The sequence below is a fragment of the Diceros bicornis genome, chromosome 17, assembly GCF_020826845.1.
Source record: "Diceros bicornis minor isolate mBicDic1 chromosome 17, mDicBic1.mat.cur, whole genome shotgun sequence".
NCBI classification, from domain to species: Eukaryota; Metazoa; Chordata; class Mammalia; order Perissodactyla; family Rhinocerotidae; genus Diceros; species Diceros bicornis.
In genome coordinates this window covers 37,599,646-37,622,177 of record NC_080756.1, presented here as the reverse complement: position 1 = coordinate 37,622,177, position 22,532 = coordinate 37,599,646, and the positions used below count along the sequence as shown (strand labels likewise).

The 22,532-nt window shown below is 37.4% G+C and overlaps 1 protein-coding gene across 1 annotated transcript in view; it reads left to right on the top strand.

The window, feature by feature from the left end:
* IRAG2 (inositol 1,4,5-triphosphate receptor associated 2) overlaps positions 1–22,532 on the top strand; it is a 94,618-nt gene that overhangs the window by 56,138 nt on the left and 15,948 nt on the right. The window contains 9 exon segments of the mRNA XM_058558639.1: positions 884–964; positions 2,254–2,350; positions 4,188–4,335; positions 5,114–5,195; positions 16,260–16,306; positions 16,414–16,478; positions 16,633–16,740; positions 18,922–18,992; positions 21,902–21,959. Of these exon segments, the coding sequence (XP_058414622.1) occupies positions 884–964; positions 2,254–2,350; positions 4,188–4,335; positions 5,114–5,195; positions 16,260–16,306; positions 16,414–16,478; positions 16,633–16,740; positions 18,922–18,992; positions 21,902–21,959 (757 nt within the window).

The following is a 22,532-nucleotide window of genomic DNA, read 5'->3' as shown; positions in this document are numbered from 1 at the left end:
CCTTTCAGAATTTACTATATCTATTAGCAAAGGGCCAGTTTTTTAGTCTTAGGCACCTCCTTTCTGATACTCTAGAATGTGTACTCTGGAAGGGGCTTTGATGGTTACTGTCTCTTTTTTCTCTCTTTGAATTAAACTTCCAACTCCTTTCTGTCTGGATATCTCAAGATATCCATGGTAGAGTTGAATGCATTTCTCTCCCTTATGACATTTGGTGAATTTCTCCTTTTTGTTCGTAAAGGAAGAACATAAGGAATAGCAAGGTTGGCACTGGAGGAGGGGACTGGAGGAGGGAAGAAAGAAGGGTGACATTTGCATGTATCTGTATCTAGGGCGTAATGCAGACACATCTGTTTAAGTAGAAAAAAAAATTATTCATGTGGGAGATTAAGCTAGGCAGAGTGCCGAAAAAGTCCTCTACAAGAAATTGAACTAGAAAAACTTCCATATCTAAATATGCTTTAATCATCTCAAGAACACCAATAAAATTTTCCATTATAATGTAGCTATGATAGATATGTATCTACCTCTTGGACTAAGGCCACAATTTTATTGCTATAAAATTTTCACAGGCACCATTTTCACTACTCTGAGTTACGTCTCCAACAAGCTTCTTTGGCCTCTGCCTAAAGATTTCAATGACAAAGCCATTCAGTTTCCTATTCCTCATCTATGGACTTCTTTCCTAGAACAAGTAATGGGGAAAATGCAATGAGAGGTTTATCATGACAAACTTGTTCCCTTAAAGTAAAACACAAGATAAAGAACTAGTCCATTTTACCCTCCTCAGGTAGCATATCTTCTCTGAAGTCTAATATGTCTTGTATCTTTGACTCTTTCATTATTCTGTCTTTGAATACACTCCACTGTCTTCTCATGACAGAGCTGTTTAGATGAGCAATTTCCTCACTATGATCGCTTGTCCTGCTCAGATAGATTTCAACAACCTCTTCAAGAACAACTGGTAAGTTTAATATTTTTGAGATGATTTAAAATGCCAATTGTGAATCAACTACTATTTCAAAATAGAAAGTTAAGTCCAGTATGTATTAGTAGTCTTAGAACCCTACACTGCTTCTCTTTGAGCAAATGTCAGATGAAGCAATGGATCTCTATTTTTTCTTTATCACACGCATGCACACAATCCTGGTAGACCCTAAGAAATGGTAATATTTAAAAATGTTTTTTGGAGTATTATAAAGAGGAACTATTTAACTAAGCTTTCTCCTGACCTATATCTCTTTATTCAAAGCCTTTGTTTATATGAAAGTGTTGATTATTGGGAATTGATGATGTTATCATTCTGTTAATTATTGAACTGTGATTTTTAATAAGAATTATACTTTAAGCATAGGATATACATTTTTTATTATTATTTTTTCTATTGATATCTTAATAGTTTATAACATTGTGAAATTTTGGTTGTACATTATTGTTTGTCAGTCACCATATACATGCCTTCCTTCACCTCTTGTGCCCACCCCATACCCCCTTGCCCCTGGTAACCACCATACAGTTCTCTCTGTCTGTGTGTTGGCTTATATTCCACATATGTGTGAAATCATGCAGTGTTTGTCTTTCTCTCTCTGGCTTATTTCACTTAACATAATACCCTCCAGGTCCATCTATATTGTTGCAAATGGGATGCTTTTGTCTTTTTTATGGCTGAGTAGTATTCCATTGTATATGTATACCACATCTTCTTTATCCAATCGTCAGTCGAGGGACACTTGGGTTGCTTCCACTTCTTGGCTATAGTGAATAATGCTGCAATGAACATAGGGGTGCATAAGCCTCTTTGGCTTGTTGATTTCAGGTTCGTTGGATAGATTCTCAGTATTGGGATAGCTGGATCATAGGGTATCTATTTTTAATTTTTTGAGGAACCTCCATACTGTTTTCCATAGAGGCTGCACCAGTTTGCATTCCCACCAGCAGTGAATGAGGGTTCCTGTTTCTCCACATCCTCTCCAACATTTGTTGTTTTTTGTCTTGGTGATTATAGCCATTCTAATGGGTGTAAGGTGATATCTTAGTGTTGTTTTGATTTGCATTTTAAGCATAGGGTATAGCTTTTGATCAAAAGCATGAAAGCTTTGTTACTTGGCATGATTAACTTTCTTCCTGACCTCTCTCAAAGAGTTATTTGAGATTAGTGATAGTCTTTCTACCTTTGGAGATGAAGAGAGTAGATTATGAAATATGTTATGTTACAGCCTTTACATAGCTGATACTACTTGATTTTCTGTTCAGAAGCAGTGTTACCATAAACGATATAGCGGTCAAGAAGCAAGAATACATCAGACACCCCTGACCTTCAAACATACGTGCTGGTACACGCCTCTGCTGGGTAAGTATGGATAGCCCCTCTCCTATGCCGTATCAGACATAGGCTGGGGTAGGGTTCTTTTTGAAAGGGAAAAATAATTAATCACAATTACATTTGTATAGGAAGAGTTGTTGAATACTGGATACTTATCCCTAAATTAAGTTAATCAACTTATGTTTGAGCACCTTCTCTGTGCAAGGCTCCATGTTAGGTATAATAGAGAATAAGTCCTAAAATAGCTCACAGGTTATTGGAGAGATAAGACCTGGGCTCAGAGAAGTTAGAGAGGGCTCCATAGAAGAAATGAGAGTCGAACTAGGCCTTGAAAGATGGGTTGCATTTGAAAAAGCAAAAAGCATGGAAAAAGTATTCCAACTGGGGAGAATGACATGAGGGAAGAAAAAATAAACAAAACCCAAACCAAAACAAACACTTAAGAATGCAAAAGCCTTAAGTGTTTGAAGAAGAGTCAAAGCTGGACAAGTCATTTTGGAAACAGGAGTTGGGTTGGGATACAGTAGAATATAAGTTTGGAGCAGATTGTGGCTCGAATTGTGGATTATTACTCACTGCCAGGTCAAGAAGAATGAGCTTTATTTTAGGAAATGCTCAAAGTAGTGACATCTCTCATCGCAACCTGGATGTGGTTGAAAGCAAAAGTTAACGGCAGTTCCGAAATGACAAAAGAAGTGAGATGATTATCAAAATAAATTTAAGAGGGAATAACAAAGAAGGTAGAGTGATTTGTGGATCATTTCAACTAGAGAAGGGAAAACTACTGCCACTACTAATGGAGTGGCCATTTTGTGTCAGACTGTAGATTAGTCTTTATAGGAAGGATTTTACTCACAGTAACTCAGTGATAATACAACACGACTACAACAACAACAGCTCTTAAAGTGCATGCTGTGTGCCAGGCACACTTCTCTGCTCTTAACATATTGATTAACTCATTTAATCCTTACCACAGCTCTACAAGGTAGATGCTAAGATATTTCCCATTTTGAAGACAAAGAAACAGAGGAATATTAAATTAGTAATTCACCCACGGTCATTTGTCACTTTATATGTAAGTAAACTGAGGCTCAGAGTGGTTTAGTTATTTATCCAAGATCACACAACTGGTATGTGGCAGAGCCAGGATTTGAACTAAAAAATTGTGATTGACTCCAAAGCCTATGTTTTGTCTATTAAACTCTGCTGCTTCCAATACTCAGAAAAGCACATAACAAGACGGTTTCCTCCAAAAACAAAAAAACGATTTGTCACCATATTTCCTGCACCACTCTGATGGATTCCAATCACAATACCTAACTATTTTCTCTTCATGAGTTAGTAAACTGTTTCTGTAAAGAGCCAGATAGTAAATATTTTAGGATTTGCAGGCCATGTGGTTTCTGTAGCAACTATTCAACTTTGCTGTTGTAACACACAAACAGCTATAGACAATACTGAATGAATGGTGTCGCGGTGTTCCAATAAAACTTTATTTGCAAAAACAGGCAGCTGGCTGAATTTTGCCCTCTGGCTGCAAATTGTTGACCCCTCTAGTCACTTAATAGGCAAGGAGTTTTTGTCTCCCTTCCCTACCCCCACCCCTGCTTTAAAAAAAAAATTGTCATTTACACCCTATATAACTAGGTGTCAAGTTTAGGGAAGGTTATGTTAAAATGTTAATGGAATTGAACTGACTTCTGCTTTTTCAGAAATGGTCCAACCTCTTAGGAGGGAAAGAATTTATGTGTGTGTGTGTGTATATATATATATATTTATATATATTATATATATTTATATACATATATAAAATATAGTTTGAACCAGAAATAAATTTCTATTTTTATTCTTTTCTGTTCTGCAGATGCCTTGCATCTGGATAGTCTTACAGCAATTCCAAGACTGGAATTGACACCTTTCTCATATGTAGCCAACGGAATCCATGCTTCATGTGAAAGGCTCAAATATGGAGAAATAGATGATGGTGCTTTGGATGTGACTAGAAGACACAAGTAAGTTAAAAGAGCAAAATATACTTACCCTACTCTTCGTGGGTGGCCTATTCCTATTGCCTAAACTTTTAATCAGTTATTTTTTCATATCCTGAGATCATAACATCTTGATCGTGGAAGTTTTATTGTGGAACTTCTCTAACTTTGTGAAAATTGGCAATTTTAAAGCAAAGATGTCTCTATAGTTTTCTTAAAGTGCAGTTTTCTTACTCTTTTGAATTTCGTAATATCCATTCTAAAATGTAAAAGACAAGTTAGGTTACCTAAAACGTTTCCCAATTTTTAGGAATATACTATATAGTGCTAAGTTAATGTATTCAGGTAGGTTTTGATCATATTTCTTTTCCTTCACACTCAAGGTTAACAAGCCTTTGGGAACCTACCTCTGTCCCCGCACCCACCCTCTCCCAGAGCTCATCTGCGCTCATTTACCTTTCTAAGTACACACACCCACCTTCCTTAGGACAAGCTCAGAAATATCAGTGGAGTTTGAGAGCACTGTGCACCCCAGTGAACTTTCCTATCTGTATCGAGCGTGAGGAAGCGAGGCTTTCAATTGCAAATTCTTCATTTTTATTTTTGGCTAGATTCTCTATGGTTTGTAACCTCTCTCTGATGAAGGTTGGAGCTCTCTTCCATTATGTCTTACTTAAGCCATGAACATAATTGGAAATTTGGTAAAATTGAGACGGGGGATGGGCACTATGTTATAGTTCGGTATCTGCTAAAATTTGCAGTTGTTCCACCGGTACTAAGGAATTTTACTATCTATTGGCAGGTGCCCAGGCCCTGTAGCTGGCCCCCTTCCAGGAACAGATCTTTCAGGTTGCCTCAGGATGAATGATGACCTAAGTATGGAAGTGAGTATTGGACTATATTTCAACTTCATCTTTAATGCTATCATATCCTGGTTCTCTTCTATGGGTATTGTTTTTTTTTTCTTTCTTTGTTTTGTGAGGAAGATTGGCCCTGAGCTAACATCCATTGCCAATCTTCCTCTTTTTGTTGAGGAAGATTAGCCCTGTGCTAACATCTGTGCCCATCTTCCTCTATTTTGTATATGGGACACCACCGCAGCATGGCTTGATGAGCGGTGCGTAGGTCCACGCCTGGGATCTGAACCTGCAAACCCTGGGCTGCCAAAGTGGAGTGCGTGAACTTAACCACTACACCACCGGGCCGGCCCTGTTTTTTTTTTTTTTAAGTATCATGGACTCTCTTATAGCAAATATGAGTCTTATACCACAAAACTCAGATGCGTGGGAAATGTCAACCTTTGAGGGCAAGAAATTAAAATTCAGTCAATTGAGTGCTTTCTACCCCTTCTATAGTATAAACTCAAGTGTATACAACCAAAAGGAGATTTTGATGAAGTGTGCTGAACTTTTTATTTGAGAAGCAGGCTGGTTTGGGACTTAAATTCACTAATGGCTATAAGAAGTCTCAGGTCCCGTTGACTCTCTAAGAATTGAGGTCAAGACTAGATAACCTTTGAGGTGCTGGTACTTTATAAAAAGTCACAAAGTAGAGCAATGCCCAGAGAATATACATGGCTGCAATTAGGTGCTAATGGTACTTCTCTACCCAAGAAGAGAATAGCAGTAAATAACTGAGGTCACTTAGGCAAACTCCCCAGGTCATGGAGATGTGTCTGGAGCACCTTCCTCGAGCTACAGTCTGAGCCTGAGCTTCATGATCTCTCAGTCAAAGGGAGCAGACGGTTCTATTTGGGATCTGGCAAGCCATCATTCTTTCTTTCTTTCTTGTCTTTTTTTTTTTTTTTTTTTTTTACAGCTTCATTGAGATATAATTCACATACCAAACAATTCATCAATTTAAATTGTTCAGTTAAATGCCTTTAAACATATTCACAGAGTTATGCAACCATCACCACAATCAATTTTAGAACATTTTGATCATCCCAAGAAGAAACTTCATGCCCATTAGCAGTCTATCCCTATTCCCCCCTCCCCCAAACCCCCAGCCCTAGGCAACCATTAATCTACTTTCTGTCTCGATAGATTTGTCTATTCTGGATATCTCATATAAATGGAATAATATAATATGTGACCTCTTGTGACTGGCTTCTTTCACTTACTATAATGTTTTCAAGTTTCATCCTTGTTGTAACATGTTATCAGTACTTCATTCCTTTTTATGACTGAATAGTATTCCAGTGTATGGATATACCACATTTTGTTTATCCATTCATCAGTTGATGGGCACTTGGGTTATTTTTACTTTTTGGCTGTTGTGAACAATGCTACTATGAACATTAGCATATAAGTTGTTGTGTAAACATATGTTTTCAATTCTTTTGGAGATATACCTAGGAGTGGAATTGCTGCATCATACCATAACTCTCTGTTTAACATTTTGGGGAACTGCCAAAGAGGTTTCCAAAGCAGCCACACCATTTTACATTCCCACTAGCAATGTACGAGGATTCCAGTTTCTTCATGTCCTTGCAACACTTGTCTATCTTTTTATTTTTTTATTTTTTATTTTTTTGCGTGAGGAAGATTGGCCCTGAGCTAACATCTGCCAATCCTCCTCTTTTTGCTAAGGAAGACTGGCCCTGGGCTAACATCTGTGCCCATCTTCCTCAACTTTATATGGGACGCTGCCACAGCATGGCTTGACGAGCGGCGTGTCGGTGCGCGCCCAGGATCCAAACTGGCCAACCCTGGGCCGCCGCAGCAGAGCGCACTCACTTAACCGCTTGCGCCACCGGGCTGGCCCCACTCGTCTATCTTGTTGATTATAACCATCTTAGCGGGTGTGAAGTGGTATCTCACTGTGGTTTTGATATGCATTTTCCTGATGACAAATGATGCTGAGCTTCTCTTCATGTACTTGTTGGCCATTTGCATATCTTCTTTGGAGATATGTTTACCCAGATCTTTTGTGCGTTTTTAAAATTAGGTTATTTTTCTTTTTACAACTGAGTTATACGATTTGTTCTTATTCTTCCTTTTATGTGTGTGTCTCCGACATTTTTCTGTTCCTTAGCCATCCTATTGAGTAGCTAAGAAAAGGAAAGAAAAAGGAAATGAATCTATTTTGCTATTACTTAGCAGCTGTTGTAAAGTTTTAATAGGAAGTTGGACTTGGAAGCTTACAGGATGTTTGGTTATTAGTAATTTCCCTTTTATCTGGCGCTGATTTCACCAAGAAGGGAGAAGAAACAAACATCAGTTGTGTAACAGGTACTTTGTAGGAAAGCGTTTCCACATGCCGTGTTATTAATCCTCTCCACAACTCTGAATGGTAGGTATTCCCACTTTTGGTAGAAGAAGAAACTGAAGTTCAGAGAGGTTAAACAACTTACCCCAGATCACTCAACTAGTAAGCAGCAACCCTGGGGTTCAAATTCAGGTTTGTCTGGCATCAAAGGATAAGCCCTTTTCACAACCCTTCTTAGTATACTGACTTTAGACCTTTCAATTAATAATCACTCATAGTTACCTTGAAGGTGATTTTTTTGGCTAAGAAATGTGCTGCCTTATGTATCTAACAGGACCTCCGAATCCACCCTCATTAGGATATGTGACTGAGTTGTTTTGTGTATGGTCTCGATACCCATTAAGAAATCGGAGCTAAAGGGGCCGGCCCGGTGGCGCAAGCAGTTGGGTGCGCGCGCTCCGCTGCGGCGGCCCGGGGTTCGCTGGTTCGGATCCCGGGCGCGCACCGAAGTACTGCTTGGTAAGCCATGCTGTGGCGGCGTCCCATATAAAGTGGAGGAAGATAGGCACCGATGTTAGCCCAGGGCCGTCTTCCTCAGCAAAAAAAGAGGAAGATTGGCGGATGTTAGCTCAGGGCTGATCTCCTCACAAAAAAAAAAAAAAAAAAAAAGAAATCGGAGCTAAAAGAGATTGCCATAAAAACTCCTATCAGACGCTCCTGGGGAAATGTACAGGTTCCCTGAAGGTTTCTTGCTGTCTTCTGTGCTGTTTCTTCTATAGTTCCCAGGAACCAGTCTGTCTGCTGTGGATAATACCACCAATTCTCACCATTCCCTTTCCAGGTTTGTGCTCCATGAAGAATCTGTGCAGCGTGTTCACTGCATGATTCATTCCCTCATGCCTGTCCCATGAGCAAATCCCTACCTCCCATCCCTTCATGGCCCCCATGCCCAGCTCTTAAACAAATAGAAAGCTCTCCTTAGAAAATGGTTTCCTAAGCATTCTCATTAAGTACGGGGAATTACAATGAAATATGAGGTAAAAATTTAATCCTTGTTGGTTCCTGTGACCCATAAATCTTGGGGTTTTCTTAACTCCTTGGCTTTAAACTATAGGATTTTTGTCGCTGTTGAGAGCTTTCATGACAAACAACTTGACCTGGTATTCAAGCCACTCTCTAATCTAGTCACAACCTAACTTTCCATCCTTTTCCCATCACTGCCTTGCAGTGGTCCCTACACGTTAGCCAAACCAGGTAGCATGTATTGTCAGAATATATCACACAAACCTGTTTATGCTGTTTTCTCTACCCGGAATACTGTACTCCTTCCACTTCTCAAAGTTCTATTTGACCATCAAGGCCCATTTCAAAAGCCAACTGTTCCATAAAATCTTTCTTGTGGTAGTGAGAAATGGTGACAGTCAAGCATCTCTAGCCCTTCTTGAGGTGGAAATCATAATGGATTAGGAGGTTTTTCCTAATCCATTAGGTCAGGTTTTTCCTGGGTTCTACCTCTGTGTAACTCTGGAAAAATCATGTCTTTCAGGCCTCAGTTTCCTCGTTTCTCAACACTCCCACTCAGGAAAAAATAAGTTTGCTCCTTTCTTTTATTTTTTTATTTATTTATTTTTTTGTGAGGAAGATTAGCCCTGAGCTAACATCTGTTGCCAATCCTCTTTTTTTGCTGAAGAAGATTGGCTCTGGGCTAACATCCATGCCCATTTTCCTCCACTTTATATGGGACGCCGCCACAGCATGGCTGGACGAGCAGTGCGTCAGTGCACGCCCGGGATCCGAACCTGTGAACCCCGGGCAGCCAAAGTGGAGCATGCGCACTTAACCACTGTGCCACCGGGCCAGCCCCTGCTCCCTTCTTTTAGACCCCAGTAACTGTTTGTCTTCCACTCATGGTCACCCGTATTCCGGGTGCATTGTAGTTCTTTGTTTTCTTATATTTATTCCAGTATTAAATTATAAGCTTGGTGGAGAGTGCCTTTGTTTGACCATTAACCAGTGTGCATCTAGCATCCTGCATAGATGTGGTGTCCAGTGGCTGTTCTATTAATATTTGTTGAGGGCCTATTTACTTATTTATTTTTGTGCTCCCTACAGGGTCTATTTAAAACATTGAGAGTGAGCCCTCAGTGAACTTATTGAATTGACAGCCTTGCCCTATTGCTTTCTGACTCCCTTCTTTGGACTGGTGTTCCTGAGAACTTGAGATTTTTTTTTTTTTATTCCTCTTGCATATTCACAAAGAAAGCTATTTTCTAGCATCTTTTTCAGACAGCACAGTGTAAAATAAAAGTGAACATCAGTAGTCATAAGAGGGTCTTTGGGTAAGCAAAGGACTCTAACAAGATTAATATCTCAAAAAGAACATCTCTTAGTAAAATAATTCGGGGCCCAGTTTGAGACTTTCTTGGGGAGAACAGAGCTCCTTTACGGACCCAGTGAAATTCATTTATTTGGAATATTTTAATGTCAAGAGGAAAGAAGGAAATAAAATATTTCCCATCCTTGTCTTTTAGAGATTCAGACTGAAATATTTATGGAAGAAATGTTTCTGATATCTGGAATTTGGTTCAAAACAATGCAGGGGTGGGTTTAGTGGGTGATAGTATAGATGAAGCGAGATTGGCCATAGGTTAATAATTGTTGAATCTGCAGAATGGGTACACATAGGTCAATTATTTTATTCTGTCTACTTTTGTATTTATTTCACTTTTTCCCAGTAATGACAGAATTTTCAGCCATATAGCATAGGCTTTAGAATCAAGTTGGTCTGGATTTAAGACTGATTTAAGACTTATTTAAGACTAATAAGCTAATAAGCTAATAAACAAGTGGACTAACCTCTCTCAACTTGCTTGTGTGCCCTGTGAAACAGAGATATTACTTTGCAAGATTCCTGTGAGGATTCAAATACACGTGTACACATATACATATATTACATATATACCTACATATATACATATCTGCAACGGCTAAGTTCTGGCCTTGCCAGTCCATGGAAACAACCAAGCAGGTCATATTTAGAGGAAAGATAAATCTCAATGCTCTGCTTCTCTACTTGCTGATGAATAGGAAGGCCTTTTTGTTTCATGGGATCCCTTCTCAACATTTCCAAGAATATCTAGGGTTGGATACCAATATATCCCAGCGTTCTTCAGGTCTCATCAATTAGTGGGTCCCAGGGAGAGACACTTATCCTCCTGAGAGATAGTAGGGAAGGCAGTTGGTTTCTCCACGCGTCTCTGCAGTCCTTTTTGTTCACTGTCCACACTGCCCACAGGCCCGGCCTGCTCCACTGCTGATCTTTTTGCAACTCTATGTCTGGACCTTTGGTGATCTCCTCTCCCTGGTCAGTAGAGAGATGACGCTCCCTTCTTGTTTCAGCACTTTCAGAGAGGGGTCCTACTGTGGCGTTGAGTGGACTCCCTGTGATGCGGTTGTTAAAATTATCCTCTACTTTTCAAGGCGTAGATAATCCAGCAGGGCTGGGAGACACAGTGATCAGTAGCACAGTCTCCCACTGAAGCGAGTATTGCTGCTCCCATCAATAGTTAGATCCAGCTGTTTGTTTGGCCCAGCTTCCTCAATTCTTCCTCATTCTTGGCAACTTTTCTCGGGGGCCCAGTGGTCTCTCCTTTCCTTTTTTTTTGTGAGGAAGATTAGCCCTGAGCTAACATCTGTTGCCAGTCCTCCTCTTTTTTCTGAGGAAGATTGGTCCTGGGCTAACATCCGTGCCCATCTTCCTCTACTTTATACATGGGATGCCTGCCACAGCGTGGCTTGATAAGCGGCACGTCCGTGCCTGGGATCTGAACCTGCGAACCCCGGGCCGCAGAAGCAGAGTGTGCAAACTTAACCACTATGCCACTGGGCAGGCCCTTCCTTTCCTTATTCGTTGCTCCCACAATTGAGTGTGAACAGCAACCAAATGGTTCTGGGCCTTTGCAAAACTGGACATGTGATTAAGTACCTGTGTGTGCCGGCAAACACTCCAAGAATTAAGAAGTTTCATGAAAATTCTATGACCATGAAACTGATTCTCTCCTCTACTTACTCCAATCTCAGATCTGACAGCACCAAGACATTTTATAACATATGTAAAGTACCTGGTTCATAGTACACACTCAGAAAACAGCAGCTGTAACTATCACCTAGAATTAGAATTATCAGCAGTGTGAAGCTCAGAGGACACCTTGTCAGAGGTGAGGGGATATGAAGCTGAATTTCTGTTTTTCCTTTTGCTGTTAAAAAAAAATCACATACACCAAATATTAAGTGTCTTGCCATTCCTTTGAGGTCTCCTTCATGTTATTACATGTTTTTGTCTAAGATATACTGCCTCTAAGAGGAGGTGATTTATTAGGCAGAGGACAGAATCAATTTTAAAATATCTCAGAAGATCTGGCCATTGTCCTATTCTTTCTGTGTGTAGGTGTAGCATTAATAACCTTGGAGAATAAATAACATTGCTAATTGCAAAATTGGGACATGTAGATATTGACTGATAACTGTATTATAAATGAACCTCAAAGTGGTGGGTGTGTCCTGTAGATCTGAGGGTGTGGTGTCCTTTTAGTTAGAAATTGAAAAAAAAAAAGAAACCTATGAGGAAATTTTGTTTTGTTTAGGTTACAGCAGTTGTAATCTTTAGACGTTCAATTTTACATTCCTTCTCTTTTTGGAACATTGAAACCGACACTTGAGTCAAGGATTTTTTTTAAGTTGGAATGAAATTGATCTACATAGACTCCTTTTATTCAATTTTTCTTTTTTTCTTGGAAACCCATAATGATTTGAGTAGCATCAATTGTCTAAAATAGATCTAATAGTAAAAATTACATTGTAACATGAATGTTTATTAGTGGAAGGGTTTCTGATCATAAAATCCGTAGATAAAGTAGCATTTTATCTAGAAGAGCAAAAATAAAGTAACCCCGGGAGATTATCTAGGCCTATTAATTGCCCTTATTAATATCTTAAAAGTTATTTCTTATTGTTCTTCTTATTTTTCTATCTATATATTGAAATAACAGGCGCGCACCGACACACTGCTTCTCTGGCCATGCTGAGGCTTTGTCCCACATACAGCAACTAGAAGGATGTGCAACTATGACATACATCTATCTACTGGGGCTTTGGGCGGGGGAAAGAAAACAAAAAGGAGAGGGATTGGCAATAGATGTTAGCTCAGAGCTGGTCTTCCTCAGCAAACAGAGGAGGATTAGCATGGATGTTAGCTCAGGGCTGATCTTCCTCACAAAATAAAATAATAATATTAATAAAAAAATAATAAAAAAAAATAATGAAATAACACTACTGTGTGTGTGTGTGTGTGTGGCTTGCGTTTGCTGACCCAGCCCATGGGAGAGTCTGTCTCCCTTTGTTCCATGAGTACCTTGGCTACCCCACCCTACATTAGACTCTTACTGTCAAAAGCAAATGGGCTGGACCACAGATTTCCATGTAAATGTTATGCAGGTTGATATTTGAATGGCTTAGACAGGAAGAACATTCTTCCTGCTCTATGCTGTCGGCATGTGTTGGACTCATTGAGTTGAGCCCATCTGCTACATGTAAGTCTCTCATCTGAACTTTCTTTTCTTGCTTTTAGTCAATTTTCTGATTTTCCTTGGCTTTAAAATATATCCAGTGGATTATATTTTTCATGATCTGCCCAGGTCTCACAGTTGTTGTGTGTGGGTTAGGTTCTCCTGTGGGTCGGGATGCTGGTTTAAATAGGAGTGACTTTTGAAGCTGGAAGAAAAGAACATAATTGTGGAAAGTTTTTGCTGAGTTATCTCCCACCCCTACTCCACATGCACAGACACCCTGCGGGGCTATATCTCCAATTTTCACTAACTATAATCCTAAATTTGAAAAAAAAATCTTCTTTTGTCTGGTTATCCTTGTAAGAAGGAAAAAACATGTTAAACTAAATTTATGAAAATCTAGGATTGAGATATCTTATATATTCATTTGTTTTCTAATTAGTGAGATTTATAAAGATTAATGCATTGAGAATAACTTGCACCTGTTTCAGAACAAAGTAGTAATGTATGGCTACTAAATATATTTCTTCAAAATCATAGAATTATTACTTATTTAATCAGTAAATATTTTAAATTTATCAAAAGGCTTCTCACTAAAATGTTTCACATCTAAGGTGTAGGATAAAAGAAGGGCTTACACAGAGTATTACAGCAAATGAGACTCATTTGTAATATAATGGAGGCAAACTGTATTTTTGTTGTATTTTATTATTTTGACTTCAAATAATAATTAGACTTTTTTTTTTAACAAAGTTTGCAGAAATGATGTGTTCCCTTTTCCCTCATATTGGAAACCAGTTTAATTAAATAGAAAAAAATTGCATTCTTTTTCATACCTCTTAAATTCAAATGCAAGTATCCATGACCCTGATAGGTATAAGGTCTTTTTCTGACAAAATTAGTTTTTTAGTTAGTGCAATATAATTATTATATATTATATATGTTGTTAATTATAGCATAGTAATAGGTGTTATTTCAAGCCACACAATAACAACTTTGTATATGTTATGGAGTGTTAAATGGGCCTGATTTTTTTGTTATTAAGGACTCAATCCTTGTTAACTTATGAAGTATGATACTCAATGAAACTGAAGATTATTTAATTTTTTCCTATTTTTATAGATTCATTTCTTACATATATATTGGAATATAGCTACTAATACAATCTATTTAAATATTTCAAGGATAGGACCTTCATCATTTAACTACCTATAATGCATAAGATACAATTTCTCTTCAAAAGTTAATTCAAATATTACTCCACTCTATTCTGTTCTGTGCATATTACTTTCCTCTGTGGAATGCTGCCTATAATTTATGAAGTATTTGTTTTATGTATTTGTCTTCTTGACTGACCTACGAGCCCCTCTGGAACAAGGACTGTGTTTTTGTGTGTCTCCAGCCTCTGTCACTGTTCCTGGCACAAAGTGGGCCTTTGATGAAAGTGGTTGAAGTAAATTAAACTGATGTCATGAGGGGTTTCAGTCACTTATGGTCTGACCCAAAGACATTTAAAGCAGAGATGAAATGAAGTAAAAGAGAAAAGATTGCCCAACATTGATATATAGGAGGATTTGGTGTACATTCTTGCTTTGCAAGTTTGTGGATTTTCCTAAACATTTGAGGTGAATATTTAAAAAGTTTATATTTAGGGAGCAGCCCTGTGGCATAGTGGTTAAACTGGGTGCGCTCTGCTTCAGTGGCCCAGCTTCACGGGTTCCCAGGCACAGACCTACACCACTCATCAGCCATGCTGTGGTGACAACCCACATACAAAATAGAGGAAGATTGACACAGATGTTAGCTCAGGGCAAATCTTCCTCACCAAAGAAAAAAAAAAAAGTTTATATTAACTCATCTACCAGTCTAAGAAAATAATTGGGAAGTCTCTGCCTCTCCAGTCACCTGAGTTAGGGTATCTCAGAGACAGTTTTGTTTACAGTGGAGAAGGCACTGTCTTTAGTCTAATCTGAGTTTAGAGGCTGACACTACCATTCTGAATACTCCTGGGAAATTACTTTATTCATTGGCTTTCTTTCCTTACCTGAAATAAGTAAACCTTTTCTTGCTAAAACCTACAGCATAAAGTTGTTGGGAGAATTAGAGGAGTTGATACATAAAAGGGCTTTTGTAAATTTTAACATGCTGAACAGATGTAAGCTGCTGCTGTTGTCTTGGGTAACTACATATTCACAGACACTTGCTAAACCTTTACCTTTCTGTGACTATATCCAATATTATTTTGGATAGATCCTAAATACTGTGTATGATATACAGCATCCCTCCACTGAAACCTGTTGCTGGTTGTGGCAGTTAATAAGAAGTTCTATGTTTGATTATGGAATACTTAAATGTCATTTTTGCATTGTTCTGTGCAAGTTTGTGATATGTCCAAATGATTTCAGTTTTAATTTATTAAATTTTAATTTATTTTTCTAAATAAACCAAATAATAATGAAAATATACTTATTAGAAAAGCTTATTATTAAAAAGGAGCCTATGTTCCCACAGTATTTTTTGAAAGAGAGTTAAGTGAATAAATAAACTCTAATGTCCTAAAGTGCCCCCCAAATTAGGAACTCCTGGTAGAGATTAAGAAGTTGAAACGAAACTTTTGAACACTTGCCCTGGCAGGCTGGGACCACAATTTTGTTAAGCTCTTTTTCAGCACCAAGTAATAAATGCTGATGTAGATGTAATCTCTCAGATCTTTGAGAATTGGATTAAGTTTAAAATGTATGATTTGTCCAGCTAGAAAATTGAGAACCATTTTTAAATCACCAGATCAAAAGTTTTAAGTTGAGTAATATTTCTATAAATAGAAATGTTTTATGCCCACATAGAATGTTCTGTTTAAAGAAAACTTAAGTTCATGAAATAAACTCTACCCATCCTTTAAGTTTAGAATTTCTTTTGCCCAAGAATTTATCAGGTTTTCTTTAAATATCGGACATGTAAGTGTACTTAAAGTTGAATTTTTTTTTTTGCAAGTACAGCTTTGAGGAAGTATGTATATCAATCTGCCCTATACCGCCCCATTCCCATATCCTCTCTAAAAGAGCAAAGTAAATATAGGTTCACTTAAAAGTGTATGAAAATATTTGTTTAAAACAACCTCTCTGGAATGGAAAACGTCAAATTGTTGAACTTGTTTCTTTTTTTTTTTTCCTTAAGGAGAATGATGTTGAACGCTCGTATTCTGAGAGCCCGCCACAGTCCAGGTTTGCTTGTTTGTTTGTGTGCTTGAATTTGGATGGATATTCAGTTCATTTTTAGAAGAATTCTTTGGATTTGACACTCCAAAATTTTTCTTCTACTCTTTTGACAGAGAATATTCCACACTACCGTCTCCTGGACATACTTCATCCACAGAGAGTACTGTAACTTCAAGTGGTGAGTGGACTTGAAAAAGACATAAAAACAGTTCTGGTATTATAACTATAAGCTTGATGTTCTGTGACCTGCTGAGGTGTGTGCAAATGAAAAGAGCATAGGCAAATAATCCTTTTGCATAGTATTCATGCTGTTAGTTTCTTCCTGTTGGTAGATTCTGGATCAGAAATTTTGAATATGGCTTCTGGTGACCTTGATCGTAAATAACTTTGTGAAAAAGAGGAGAATACCAGATCAGCTTCCTCTATGATAAAGATCAAGGGTAAGCTGTTGAAGAGGTCAAGTATAGTTCCCATTCTAAAACACTAAGCAAACCCATAAGCTAGTAGAGTAACTATCCTCAGTAGCTTAGTAATAACATTTTATGAAAGAATTTTAAAGACATAGTCTGGAGAAAAGAAGTCCAAGAGGTGATCACAGCCTCCATATATAATAATGTTACCAATTTTTTTCCAATTCTATAGGTAGAACAAAAAGTACAATATGTTTTAATAGGACTTAAATATTACTTGATGGCAAAGATTGATTGGACACAACTGGTCTCACCTGGGGCACAGGGGGGAATTGCCTGCTTAGGAAATTCTCAGAATCCTAATTAGAATCTGTTAGACTAAAAGGATGGACAAGTTAGCGATGATCCACTCAGTAGGCAAAAGAATTCACTAGATGACATGTTAGATCCTTTTTCTTCTACTTGAGTATGAAGACAAAGTAGTTATTCTCAACCTTTCCCAGTGAGACATCAATTCAGTTGACACTCCTGGGAAGCATAAGCTCCCATTCCCACCAAAAAAAAAACATAATCAAGGAAAATTTATTCTATTGTTTGAACTAGACACTAAATTTGAGAGATAGGTGCTAAATTAGAGGAGCTGTAAATTGTAGAAATGGAATCCATTCCTTAGGTTAACTGAAGGATATCTTTATAACTCTACCTCATACCGAATAAGAATTTTAATTAAAACTGCACCAAGATACCGTTTTTCACCTATCAGGTAGACAAAGATGTAAAAATTTGATTACACTCTGTTGGTAAGGTTGTGGGGAAAAGGAATTCTCATACGTTGCTGCAGGGAATGTAAATTATTGTAATTAATATGGAAGGGAATTTGCCAATATCTACCAAAATGTTAAATGTACATATCATGTGATAAAATAATTTGGTTTCTAGGAATTTATCCTATAGGTCTAAGTATACACATACCGTATGACCAATGTGGAAGTTTATTTACTGCAGCATTGTCTGTAATAACAAAATATTGGAAACAAGTGACTATCAGTAGAAGACTAGTTAATATATTTTGGCATATCTATGTAATGGAATACTAATATGCATCCATAAAACATATATAAGGAAACTTTTTTCTTGGAAGGACATCAAAGAACTATTGTTTCCTGAAAAAAAAACCCTGCAAAGTACAAAATATTATGTATTGCATGTAAAAATTTGTGAAAAAAGGATAGGAAAAAGTTTTTAAGTATGCATAAAATATCTCTGGAAGGCTAGACAAAAATTAATAACATTGTCTATGGGAAGGGAAAGTGGTTTATGGCAGGTGTGGGTGGGAGAGAAAATATTCACTGTAAAATATTTTCTACTTTTTAATTTATGGACCATATGAGTCTATTATCTGTCTTAAAATTTAAATAAAAACTAAAATTTCCTTAGGGCAAAAAATTTTATATCTCTCAAGAAAGTGATTACCATGTTGTTCTTATTTTGATATAAATTTAAAAATATAGTACATCCTTTAACTACTTTTTTTCTTAAAAAGAAACAAAATCTATATATAGCTACTGACCTCCGTGCCTGCACTGATCTAAATTCAGGACAATGGATCATGTGAAGAGGAAAATCATTATCAAGTACATTACAGTGCAAATAAAATACACAAAAATAAAGGAATTTTTTTTAATAAAGAAATTACAAAAAGGAATGGCATAAATTAAAAGTGCATCTTTTCGTCTTAGATGACATTTTAGAAAGATACCATGTTTTGAAAGGATATCATACTTTGTTATCAGCCTTGCATATGTAATTTTTAAAAACCTGTTTGTCAAGCTATAAAAAAGCTACTGGGTTACTAATTGTTCATCCTGTCTTCACCCAGTTTCTATAATTATGCTAGTAATGTGTTTGATAAACAAAGCAACAGCAGCCTTAAAAAAGATTTTAAAAACCCTACTATTTGTAGGCCGTTTATAGAGATGTTCATTTCTATTAAGAAGTCTTGTATGGCTAGCTTCCTTGGCAACCATAGCTGCTCTAGTCCTGATTCTGAATCAGTGGACACGTTTAAAGTTTTGTAGTACATAATTTGTCTCACATGTTAAGGCCTTTGCAATTTACTAGTCTGCCACTTTTTGCCACCCTCACTATTTCTTCCCCTTTTACTTGTTGCTGCTCCCCCAACTGTTTTAGTGTGTTTCCTTTTTCTCATAGGCAATAGTCCAGCTCCTGAGAATATTGCACTCCAGGGCTCTGCGAGTGAGGACAAAACCATGTTAAATCTGGTAAGGAAATATACACATGGTAACAATAAAAATAATGGTAAGTTTCAATGGTAGAACCTTTAAATTTGCAAAATACTCTTAAAAGTATTATTTTAAGATTTTTTAGTAAAAAATCATTTTAACCTTTCAAAATATTATGAGGTTAATAGAATTTAATTATACCAGTCTTTTATAGATGAAGAAGTTGAGGCCAAAGCATCCTTGTGACTTGTCCAAGGTCACACAATAGAGTCAGAGCTAGGACCTCCTGACTCCACATTGATTATTTATTTATTCATTCATTAATTCATTTATTTATTCACTCATTTACTAATCAAAAGTCTACTGGAAACAAGCTAAATATCTATCAATGAAGGACTCTTAACTAAATGAATGCTTTAATAAGTAAGGTTAAATAAAACAGTGATATTTATGTTAAAGACATATTCTAATTAAGGGAAGAAACATACAATTACTCAGTAATTAGTGTGGTTAGTGATATGAAAAAACAAAAATACTTGGGGTGAGAGGCCAGAAAAGGTGTCATGGAGGAGGTACCTTGTAAGTGGTATTGAATGTTATACAGGCATATGACAAACTGCTATAAAACATTATAAGGATGACTATTTAAGTGTTTATAGAAAACAAGTTAAGTTCCCCTCCTTAAAGAGAAGGCTGATTGCCACTGGTATGAATTTATAATTACTGAAGAGTAACTTGTAGACTATGGATCCAATTCCATATTTCTTCAAGAGTCTTAAACAGTGTACTTATGTATTAGTCCCTCTCTGTATTGTGTATGTGGAGGTTTGTGCGTGTGTGTGTGTGTGTGTATTATTGTTGTTTTCCCCTCAGTATATAGACATTGTTTTAGTTAGGCCTGTTTGGTTACAAGAAACAGAGACTCATACAAGCTAACTCAAGAGAAGGTTGTGGCATGGATACATTTAAGGCAATAAGGTAGATAAAAATTTTACAGTATTCTAGTCCAAAGGGAGTAGAATGATTGGATATGTGATTTTGTAGAGTAAAGTATATATAGAGTGTAGTGTTGGCTAGCAAACGTGGCAAAAGTGGTTACCCCTTATAAAAAATGGACAGAGGAAAGTACAGGTCCCCATGGTAGAGTCTTCTAAGAAAAAAATTCTTATCATCTCAAAAAAAGATAGAAATAAAGAAATGTTTTAAAAATAATGGATTAGAAAATGTAGTAATTAAGGTGGGGGACTGGTTAGGATGCTATTGTAATAATTCGGGCAAGAGATGAAGACAGTATGAATTTAGTGAAGATAGAGGAAAGGAAGAAGGAAGAAAGGAGGAAGGAAGAAGAGGGTAGTTCACAGTACATGGTGACTGATAATCAGGAGTGTGGGAAAAGGCAGATACCCAGGCTTATGGCTTAACCTACAGAATGAGTAGAATAACATGAGAATAGGGAGGGAGTAAGAAGAGTAGAATTTGTGGGGTGAAATAAGATTAGTTTGAGATAAGTCAAGTTTCAGGTTGATGTGAGACATCAATACTCAGTAAGGAGATTTCATATATGGCTATATACCCATATTTATACACTCATCTAAAAGTGGGACTTTTTAGGAGCAGACACACATTTGTGAGTTATCAGCAAAGAAACAAGTATATGGATGAGACTTCCCAAGGACTGTGGCAGGCAGGAAGAGAGCACTGAGGATAATGGACTCTTGATGATTCCGTTGTCTAATAAGAGAAGGCAATGGCAGAGGGAACTGAGAAGGAGCTACTGTAGTGATGGGGGGACATCAGGAGAGGTGAACCAAGGGAAGAAAAATCTTCAAGAAGAAGAGGATTAGAGATCAATTTAGATGCTGCAGTGAGGTCAAGTAAGATAAAGATTGAAAATTATCCATTGGATTTGGCAGTAGGGAGATCACTGATAACTGGGGAGGGCAGTTTCCTTGAGTGTTGGGTACAGAGGCAGAGTAGTTCATTGATCACAAGTGGGAGATAAAAAACTGGAAATAGCAACCGTGGACAACTCTTCCCAGAAGAAGCTTGTTCATGAAGGGCAGCAGAGGAAGAAAATGCCATAGCTGCAAAAGGTCATGGGGTCAAGGGAGGATTCAAAAAATTTAAGAATATTTAAATTATTGATAAGAGTGATCCAATGCTTTACCTGTATTATTGTATTATTTGTAACATTTTATCAAAATCTTAGTTTCAATTGTCTAAAAATTACATGACATGGTATCCATGACGCTACCAAGGAAATGTGTCTTAGACTTATTTTTTATGGAAAATTTCTGAGAATGTTGAGTAATTATTACCCTAAAAATAATTTTATATGTATAGCTTTCCCATTAGATTTCCCCAGGCAGCACAGTCCAACCTTCTTGCTATGGTGATTCTTGTTGTATAGATACATTTGTAGAACAGTTGGTGAGTGACCTTAAAATATATTTATATGGAGTAAAAGCCTAACATAACACAATCTGAGCAGCTATTTTTGCCATAATTTCCCCCAACAACCCATCTAGACAGCTGCATGTGTAGTCCTAGATCACCCCCACCTCTTCGTCCATCCAACCCCACCTCTCCATCAAGCCCCAACATTTTCCTTGTCTACAGAGACTTTCCATGCTTTTCAAGCCATGGTGTCTCTCTCCTCTCTTTGCAGAGCACTTTATATATATCTCATTTATTTGGCAATTAATTGCCAAATAATTGCTTTGCGATGACTTGTATCACGGTTGCAGCTTTTTAGATATTTCTGTCTCTTATGCCTCAACTAGATTGGAAACCTCCTTGGAGCAAGTCCTGTTTTCTTCTTAACCCCTATTAATACTATAGAGTGTTTTTGACAGGATAGGGTTAGCAGAGGACAGGAAGTTGGGAAATGATTGGTTATGAAGGATTTCCACTCTATGTACAGCAATAAAATCTCTTTATGATTTTAGGAAGCCAAAGAGGAACCAGAAACAATGGATAAGCACAAAAAAGAATGTGCTGCAGGAGGTAAGGAATGTTCTCTCCCAATCCTCTCATGAACTTTTGTTCCCTGCTATTATTTTTATGGGTGAAATCTGTCTGAGTAAAGATATGGCGTCTCCAGTTCTGCGTTTCTGGATAAAATCAGCCAATAGAACTGATTCTTGATTCGATTTGTGTCATTTTCAAAAAGCCACATTTGTGTTGCATTGACTTAACAAAGCCCCAGAGGACTTGTAATAACTAGTGCCCTATTGTGAACCAAGAACCACGCCAATGGTGGTAGTAAGTTCCCAGTTCTACTTTAAGATCTTTTTCATCATCCTGTCTAAAAGTAAATAAGCCAATATTTAAAGAATAAGTGCTGGTGTGCTTCCCTCCCCATTTCACCTCCATTAGGATGGAAGAGTAGATAGATTCAGGCTTTGGAGTCCCACAGACTCTATACCGGGTCTGTCTCTGACTAGTTGTGACTTTGGAAAGTCATTTAACCTTCAGTCTCAGTTTCCTCATCTGCAAAATGGAAACAATGAGTAAAAAGAAAAAAGTACCCTTTATGGAGAATATACTATATGCTAAGTACTAGGCTAAATTCTTTAT